At 41.4% G+C, this 9099-nt stretch overlaps 1 protein-coding gene across 3 annotated transcripts in view; it reads right to left on the reverse strand.

Annotated features, from left to right (window-relative positions):
- NECTIN3 (nectin cell adhesion molecule 3) overlaps positions 1–8256 on the reverse strand; it is a 95974-nt gene extending 87718 nt beyond the window's left edge. Inside the window, exon 1 of one of the 3 annotated variants that reach the window (XM_072137111.1) lies at positions 7839–8256. In XM_072137111.1, coding sequence (XP_071993212.1) covers positions 7839–8121 — 283 coding nt within the window. In that variant the 5' untranslated portion in view covers positions 8122–8256. The remainder of the gene's footprint in view (positions 1–7838) is intronic. The other 2 variants (XM_072137110.1, XM_072137109.1) reach the window with 2 other exon arrangements.
- Positions 8257–9099: the final 843 nt, after the last annotated feature.

Raw genomic sequence — 9099 nt, forward strand, 5'->3', positions numbered from 1 at the left:
CCAAATTACTTTTTATTCAGTAAAAATGGGAAAAAATAAAAAATCTATATAAATGAGGTCTTTTCAGAATCGTGACGACCCATAGAATAAAAATAATATACTATTTTCATGGCATGGTTAACGACCAAAAAAAATATATATATATTTTCCTAAAAATTGATGATTTTCCTTTCCTCCACCAACAAAGAGTTAATAAAATCTCACCAATTCGCTATAGATGCCCCAAATTTACATACCAGAAAAGAGCATCTCATGTGGCAAAAGAAATAAGCCCCTATAGGTCCTCAATAAAAAAAAAGAAAAAAATTATAGCCTGTACAATGTGACAGCAAATCTGCTCTGGATGGCGCCTCCTTCCCTTCTATGCCCGGCCGTATGCCCATACAGCAGGTTACCACCACATATGTGGTATCCGTGTACTCGGGAGGAATTGGGTATCAAACTTTGTGGAGCCTTTTTTCATTTAATCTATTGTAAATGTTTAATTTTCCACCCAAAATGAGTGTATTATGAAAAAATATTACAATTTGCGCCTCTATTTTGTTTTAACCCATATAAAACACCTAAAAGGGTTAACAAACTTCTTAAAAGTGGCTTTTCATACATTGAGGGGTGTAGTTTATGAGTCTCGCTATTATTTAGGCCTTCAGTGTCAATTAGAAGTTGAGCAGGTCCATCTAAATACGGGTTTTGGCGATTTTACAAAAAATGTGAAAAATGATACCTAAATTCTGAGCCTCATAACATTCTAGTAAAATATGTGGAATCTTAAAAACCATCCAACATAAAGCAGGCATTTGGGAAATGTAAGTTATGAATTTATTTGGGTGCTATCAAAAGTAGAGAATTTAGAACGTTGAAAATAAAGAATTTTTCCAAATTTTGTTTTTTTTCATAACTAAACACAAAAGATTTCATTCAAATTTTTAAACTAATTTGAAGTACAATGTGTCACGAGAAAACAATCTCATAGCGTTACAAAGCTATAACCACTTATAGTGACACAGGGCAGATTTGAAAAATGGGGTCGCGTCCTTAAGGCCAAAAGGGGCTGAGTCCCGTAGGTGTTGAATGTACTCAGAACAACAAAATAACATTTCACAGATATAATTCCAACCTGTCTCTATCAGTCCTGGTGTACACAATTTTGGTTGCCCCTGGATCTGACTCTGGAACTTCTGAGTTTAGGGTCAGGAGGACATATTGTTCTCCTGTCTGACGCTAAACTGAGTTCCTCTCTGCGCTTCAACCCCCACAAATTGCATTGCAAGATGAGCCCACACATAGACTTCCTGCCGGCAAGCAACACTGCGTGAGGACAGTAAAGCAACAAGCTACAGGCAGATACAATCTTTATCCAGGGGAGGCATATAGTAGAGCTGACAGTATGTTATAGCTGTGATAATATGCATCTCATGGATCTCATCATCTCTGTTCTGTCTCATTTCTCTTGTTCTATGTCAGATACTAGTGAATGTTAAGAAGCTAAATAAAATTGTAGCTAAACCCTGTGCCATGATAATCTAAGCACATTGTCAGGATCTCACACAGCACATTACAGAGGGATCATGAAGACAATAAAACTGAGTAGACTTGTAAAGTAAGGGCTTAAAAATGATCTTTATTGTGTAATCATCGCTAGAGGATTGAAATTTGATCATTTTCTTTGATGGGCAAACCCCTTTAAGTGGCACTTATCTTATTAAAAAAAAAAATCAAATCTTTTAATCAACGTTGCTAGGAAGCTTTAACAAGATATTTGCATGCATTTTAGGCATAAATAAATCTAATAAAACCAATCTATCATTACATAATACACCTTTGAGAACTCTCCATACTTCAAAAACAAACCCAACATGTACATGTCTGGATAAAAGCACATACACTTATTGCATGAACATTGGTCAAACAAGTCAACTGTCCAATGATAAAGAATGTTTACTTGCAATATATGGGGTGTGGCCTTTAAATCATGAGCCCTAACAAGGGACCAATGAGGTCTGTTGATGTCCTCTGGAAAGCGCTGAAGGATATGTTAGTACTTTATAGCAACAGCAAATAAAATTCCATGTGCATTTGCTTAAAAAAAAAAAAAAAAAACTGTAGATGCAACTAAAAAGCAGAATTTTAAAATATATTTTTAACAAACAAAACATGTAAAAGAATCAAATCTATAAATAAAAATACAATCTGTATTGTCAAAGTCAGGCCAAGTACTTGTTAGTACAGATGGAGGTGCAAGCTGCTGCACCATAAGTAATATTTGTTTTTGCCTTATCATAAGAAAAACAATGAAATCATGAAAATTGAAACTGAACACCAGAGTGATACATTTACGAGGTACCCTAGCCTAGAATTTCTTCTTGAAAACACTCGGGGGAGATTTGACAAACGCCGGTGTATGATAAAGCCCAGCTCCCCGCTGCCACAGCAGATACATCATGAGGCTTAGACCTCATAAAGCATCTCATAATGCATCTGCCAGCCGTGCTGCGCCATCTCCGTCCTGGCAATGTTTTGCGTAAAAGCCTGCAAACATTGAGCAGTGAATGTTCGTAAGCTTTTAGAAAGTGCTCAGGCGCGGGCCGGAAAGCGCCCCTTCACACCCCTTCCACGCCAAGTGGTGTAGTCTCAAGAATAATTGCAATTTCTTGCAATGCACAAGAATTTTGTGATTATTCCAGTGCACTTATAAATGTCCCGCACAATCTTCACATGGAGTCTATAAGTAGTATTTAACAAGCAGGTTGGAGCACCAAGAAAGACCTTTTTATTTTTCAGCAGAGCACTACACCTACAAGTACCAAAAAGGTTTTCGGTCACCCTAAAATATACATGACTTTGTTCATTGAGCTGTTCCACCGCCTCTCTTTTCTTATTGCCAGTTGTTTTGGGCAAGCAGCAGACCAGTCCTTCAGGACAAAGGGGAAGAGTGTTCCACACTTGTGAGTGTGATGAACTCGCATCACACTCACAACGCATCCTGCTCGGATCTCACGGCCCGAACGCTGCACACCGGACTGAACTGACATGCGGAGTTCACTCCCGCGGTGCAGCGTTCAGGCCATGAGATCTGAGCAGCATGTGTTGCGAGTGTGATGCAAGTTCATCGCATCACACTCGCAAGTGTGGAACAGCCCTTAAAGGGGTTTTCCCACAAAGAAAAGTTGGACTCTATCCACAGCTTCCCAGTACACGGCATGGAATAATAAATAATGTGACGGAGAATATAGTAAGTAAGTATGCAGAAAAATTAAAAGTCATGGAAAGCAAGAAATGAGCTTGGGTTTAAAGAGACAGCTAAAACTAATGCAGCAGTGTTACAATGATAGCGTTATCGGAAACCTCCCATAACGCTATTATTTTAACACTTTAGTAAGCAGCTCCCAGTGCCGAATTTCTGGGTAACAGGTCTTCTTTAAATTGGGTTTTAGGCAGTCAAGTTTTTATAATAGGTACAAGTGGCATCTTCGTGGCATCTTCAAATAACCTTTATATGGACATCTGCTCAAATTTCTGAACGATTTAGAAAATGCACTGCCACACGTCAGGTCATAACTTTTAGTAAAGTGATAAAACACTAGAGAGTGTGTTATTACTGTGCAAGCTTCTAGCCTGCATCCTTGAGCAACTGTTTCAACAAAGACCAAAAGCCACAGTTCAAACTAGAAAAAAAGATCATGACAGGTGCATTGGTCCATGTGTCTAAAGTAGGTAAAAAAAAATGTGGTAACTAATCTACATAACTAAAACCTAACCCTCCCCCATACAAATGTTTGGCTAAGGCTTGAGAGCAATAGAATGCTTTACGTACCTCATTGCATTGTGAATTCCTTTAGTGTAAAGTTTAGTGTCACTTAAAACTGTTTATAAGATTTTATCTAAAAGAAATAAATGCTAGCTGCAACATATTGGGCCACATTTATCAAAACGAACTAAGTTCAGTTTGCCTGCCGAATGTGCAGGGTGCACAAGGTTATGGAATACTGGCGCACGGTCTTCAATTATTATTTAATGAGGGGAGCAGAATATAGTTGGTTACATACAACTGAATGTCTTCTGCTAGTAAATTGATCCTGAAAAGATGACCAGAAAAGGTTACGTCATCAGATTACTCAGTATTGCTCGGGAAGGGAATGAGAAGTCATCAGAAGCACAAATCTGTTACCGGATTCTACACACAGGATGTTCCTGGAAACACTGCCCCAACATAGACTTATGTTATAAATGACAAATCTCATGGGGGCCCAATATGGAAAGAGCTAAAGTTTTAGATATTGGTACATATACTGGCTGCATGTGGAATTTCACACATAAATGAGTCTATATGCCTGATGTAAAAGTAACGTCAATGTTCTCAAACAGCAAAACACAGCATTTTTGAACCTTGGAATAGAATACAATATACTGTACAAGACAAACTGTATCTATTTATATTCATGCACACATAGTTCTATTATAGGCAGAGTTAGAATATAAGGTGCAGCAGCCATAATTTACAATCCTCTGTGTGTCTTCAACGTTATACAAAGGCAAAAAGAGAGGTTTAATAAGAATGATTGGGGGGGGGGGGGATGTGGCATGTCTGACCATAGGCCAATTCCCCAAAGTACTCTCCACTACAAATATTGCTTTCAGTATGCTCTGAACTATGTCTTATGAACTGTGGCATCTAGAAACACAGTGGGCTACTGCGCAGCACTGCTACTTGAGCTTTCAGGTTACTTTAAAAGGCGATTTTTTTTCATAATCTAATTGCAAAGGTGTTTTTTATATCATTCTTTCAAATGTTACTAGAGCAACTAATTTACCATGGTTTAAGGCTGGGCAACGTCATTTTACGGTGGATCTATCTTTGCAATTTTTTGCTAAAAAAATATATATATCAACCTCACTCCGCTCACCGCCTATTGTATGAGCTGATGCAATTATTTTACTCTTCTTGTGATTATTTTGCAATTATTTATTAAAAAAAATAAATCCCAGACACTGCTGAGATATTTATTTAATGGTCAATAACACTTTGATGACTGACAAGCAGCAGAGCTCCAAAGGCAAAAAGAGAAGGAGGAGCCGCCTTATGATAAATAACACCCTCTATATTAATTCCTCATGCTCTACTAGATTCTTTTATTCCATAGGAATCTTCTATTTATACTTCCAGTGGATAAAGATCTGACCATGGTCATGTAATGGATATGCAGGTACACAAGCCAAGTATCATAGAGTAATCAGATCCGTGTGATACTAACATCTTGTGCACCTGCATGTCCATCACACCACATGGACAGAATTCTATCCACTGGAAGTAAACTTAGAAACTTCCTATAGGATGACAGCAAGCAGAGATTTTGATACAGAAATTATATTGGAAAATTGTATAACTTTTCCTTACACAAACAATATTAATAATCTACTGAAAGTGGACAATCCGTTTAACATGTTATTTGGCTGAATTTGTCATGTGGGAATTTTATTATTTCAGTTGAAACCATTGACATGCAGTTTACTAGCATGCTTTGTTGCTAACAATGATGTAAATTAAAATCTGCTGCCTTCGTAGATGGGCCTGCATGTGCTAAAAAAACAACAAACTGTTAGCATTCCATCCCCTAGCACTGATCATTAGGGTGGTACAGGTTGCTATTTACTTACATCACATGTGCAAGTAAAATGTGTGTTCAGAAAAGATTTATGAGCGATTGTAATTATCGTAACTAACGACACCTCCAGCTCCATCATCTAGTTTGTAAGGATAAATGTTGAACGCAGTACATATTAACAAATATGTGACCATCCATTTGTGCGTTGTTATAGTCTAGTTAATGGTGCACACTATGGTACAATGGCCATGTGCAAGCCATCCTGACAAAGGAAGAAGAATAAACATTGACGGTTATGATTTACTACAGTAGGTAATCAAAGTTCACATACAAAAGTTCATTTATGATTAACCAAGATTGCAGGGCATGTAGCTGTGACTGTGCAAACAATTCCACGTAAACAAGACTGAAACCTGACCGCCAGCATAACTTTAGGAAACCTACTATCAGGAATCGACCAATTAAGGTTTTCATTAATATCCCAAAACATAAACTATCCTTCCCCAACCCTATAGCCTAATCTACAGTTTACATAATATGCTAATTATCCAATAGCTAGGCTGTAGATGAGGTTATAGAGCGGAATATTGTTAGGGAAGGATAGTTTAGGGTTTAGGATATAAATGGGAACCTACCATCAGATCTAACTTAAAGCGGATGTCCAATTGTTTATAAAATTCTGGAGGCGGGCTGGGGTGGGACTTTCCAGCATTGTATCAGGCACTGAGATATGGGGACAGGTGGAAGCTGACCCGTCCCCTACATTTTTTTAAAAACTGGACAACCCCGTAAATAGGTGGATTCATGATGGTGGGTTTCCTTTAAGAAACACAGACCGTTAGCTGTTATGACTACTTGTCAGCCAGTGTCCTGGGCTCTTATATAAGAAGGCCTTTACCCACAAGGGCATGATGCAGACATCTTCTGTTCCTACACTATACACCACTTCCATGGGGCACAAACAGAGTGCATGCCAGGAAAATCTCATATACATTGCCTGATGAACAGTTTAGTGTGCAAATCCGAAAAAAATACCACATGATCTGCAGGACCCCCTAATGACAAAGCTCATGAGAATGACATCCTTATGTATGTCAGTCATAATTTTATAGCTATTTTTAAAAATACACTGAATCTCTATACGAAATGTGGTTGTAAGATCTTACAGATCTGACAGGAATGCAACCGCTATAATTCACATGGGTCTTCTGGATGACTGGCATACCTGACAACATACGAGTCTATGAGGTGCAAGGGTTATTGTATAGATATGAACTCCATTGTGTGCATTATATGCCATGCCCAACAGCTTGCCAAGTGTGCAGCCCAGAATACACTCACTGCCATTAATGCTGGTCTGTACAATGTACTGCTTCATAAAACATGGCCTGTGATGTGTGTCAGGAAGGTTACAGGTGGCAGGCTTTATGACAGCTTGGAGGGTTGGGGTCATTGTCACAAACAAGTGACAATAAGAGCAGTGGATAACCACAAACACATGAGGTGAATAAGCCAACTCTACCAGCGTGTCCCAACTTGTGAACAATTAAGTACATTGCCACACAATCTATGGAATATATATATCTCCACACAGCACATTACACAAAGGACTGCTCTGCTGAGGTCATCCTGCTCTAGAGAGGGTAGAGAACATATCTGACTTCTGCCATTCTGCTCCTTCCCATAGAGACTGGAATAACAGAGAGAGCCTTGGCGATGCCTGTGCACGCACAGGTGGTAACCAAAGCGAAGGGGAAGGTTAATCCCTATTGTCACACAACATCACAATCCAATGTGACTGCACACCAGCCGGTGACATCAGCCACGGTCTCCCAGGTCACACAGCGAGGTAGCCAGTCCTTGCCCAGGCCCGTACCATACAGGCTGTGAGGAAGGCTCAGCCCATAGCCGACAATTGCCTGCCGGGGGAGGGGAGCGCTCCACACAACTCCAAAGTTTAAAAGGCAGAATGGAATGAAACATGGAGATGAGGACGGGGAGGGCAGGGATGCTGCGAGGGACTTTGTGAAGGAATGTGCCACTTCCTGCCCGTACACACACAGCGGTACAAGTAACGGTTCTGACAAGTGACAATAGCCGCAGGGCACAAGTCCCCGGGGACATGGCACGGGGTGGGGTGACCGGCATGACGGTGCAAGAAAAAGTTGTGGGACACCACAGAGCGGGGATCCCCTCAAGCCACCAACCCCGCCCCCTCCCCGAAACTCTACTCACCGTCCACCCTGCAGAGGAGCAGCCAGGCGAGGGCACAGGCAGAGCGCACGAGTCCGGCAGCGGAGGCTCCTCTCCCCGCCATGGCTGTGCGCGGAATGCCGCCTGCCCTCCTCTCCCCAAATCGCAGCTGCTGTAATGTAACACAACGCGGTTCACAATGCTCGGAGCATGGAGGGGGGTGGTGGCTGGGATGCGCTGCAGAACCCGAGCCGACTGGGAGGGGCCAGGCCAGACAGATCGCAGAGGTCACCCGAGAACTGCTGGGGACCCCTGGAACCACCATGTGTGACCCCGGCAGCCAGTCACGGAGGGCTGGAGAGATCCGCCCTGGATCCAGGGGACAAGCTTGCCCTCAGATGATGCGCTGTCTGGGAGGAGGAGGAGTGTACAAATCTCACTCCAAATTGTGAGGCTCGCTGAGGGATTGTGGTTACGTATGCTCCACACGTCCCCCGACCACCGCTGCATGACCCTGCTGTATGGGTGCCCCCGGCCATAGCACCTGTCGGAAGGGGTGCGGGCTCTCTACCTCTGGGAGTCCTCTTCTCGTGCTCACTGGCAGCACAAGGGATCATATAGGTAAACAGCTGGCATCTATATATAGAGATACACCAGTAATGGGAGAGCTTCAAAGACTAAATATTCACCAGTCCTGAAAATCGTAGTCCATTGGCTTGAGATGTTGTATATTCACATTCATAGCCTTGTATACAGGATGAGAATGACTATGATGTCCAGTGTGAACATTGATAATTCCCTCATTGATCTCTTCTATCAGGTACTATTGCAGGATTGTCACTAGTGGATAAACTCATGGAAGTGGGGAGAAAAGATTGGTGACTGTAGAAGCAAACATTGCAACTTATTAAATGTAAGTCCAAACGTTCCCACACATCTCTGCTTGCAAACCACAGATTGCTTGTCCGTTTTTTCTCTCAGTTTGTCTTTAGTGTCACATGATTGTAGAACTAAGTAACCGATCCACAAATAATGGTGGCACATGGATGACACCAGTTTTGCATCAGACTTCTTTGCAAAGACAGTGCCACAAAGATGGCCAAGAATAGGACATATCCTCATTTTTTTCTCCGGAGCACTAGGCTCATACACAGGGCTGGGGAAACCACAAAGATATACATGGGATGTGAACAGGATTGCTTTTCTAAGCATAATGCCGGATGGAGGGCCGTGCAATTCGGCAAATTGACCTACTAGACATGGCACTTGTTCATGTAACATTACAGTACAAATCAAAAAGTAT

Source organism: Engystomops pustulosus, chromosome 2 (genome assembly GCF_040894005.1).
Source record: "Engystomops pustulosus chromosome 2, aEngPut4.maternal, whole genome shotgun sequence".
Classification (NCBI taxonomy): Eukaryota; Metazoa; Chordata; class Amphibia; order Anura; family Leptodactylidae; genus Engystomops; species Engystomops pustulosus.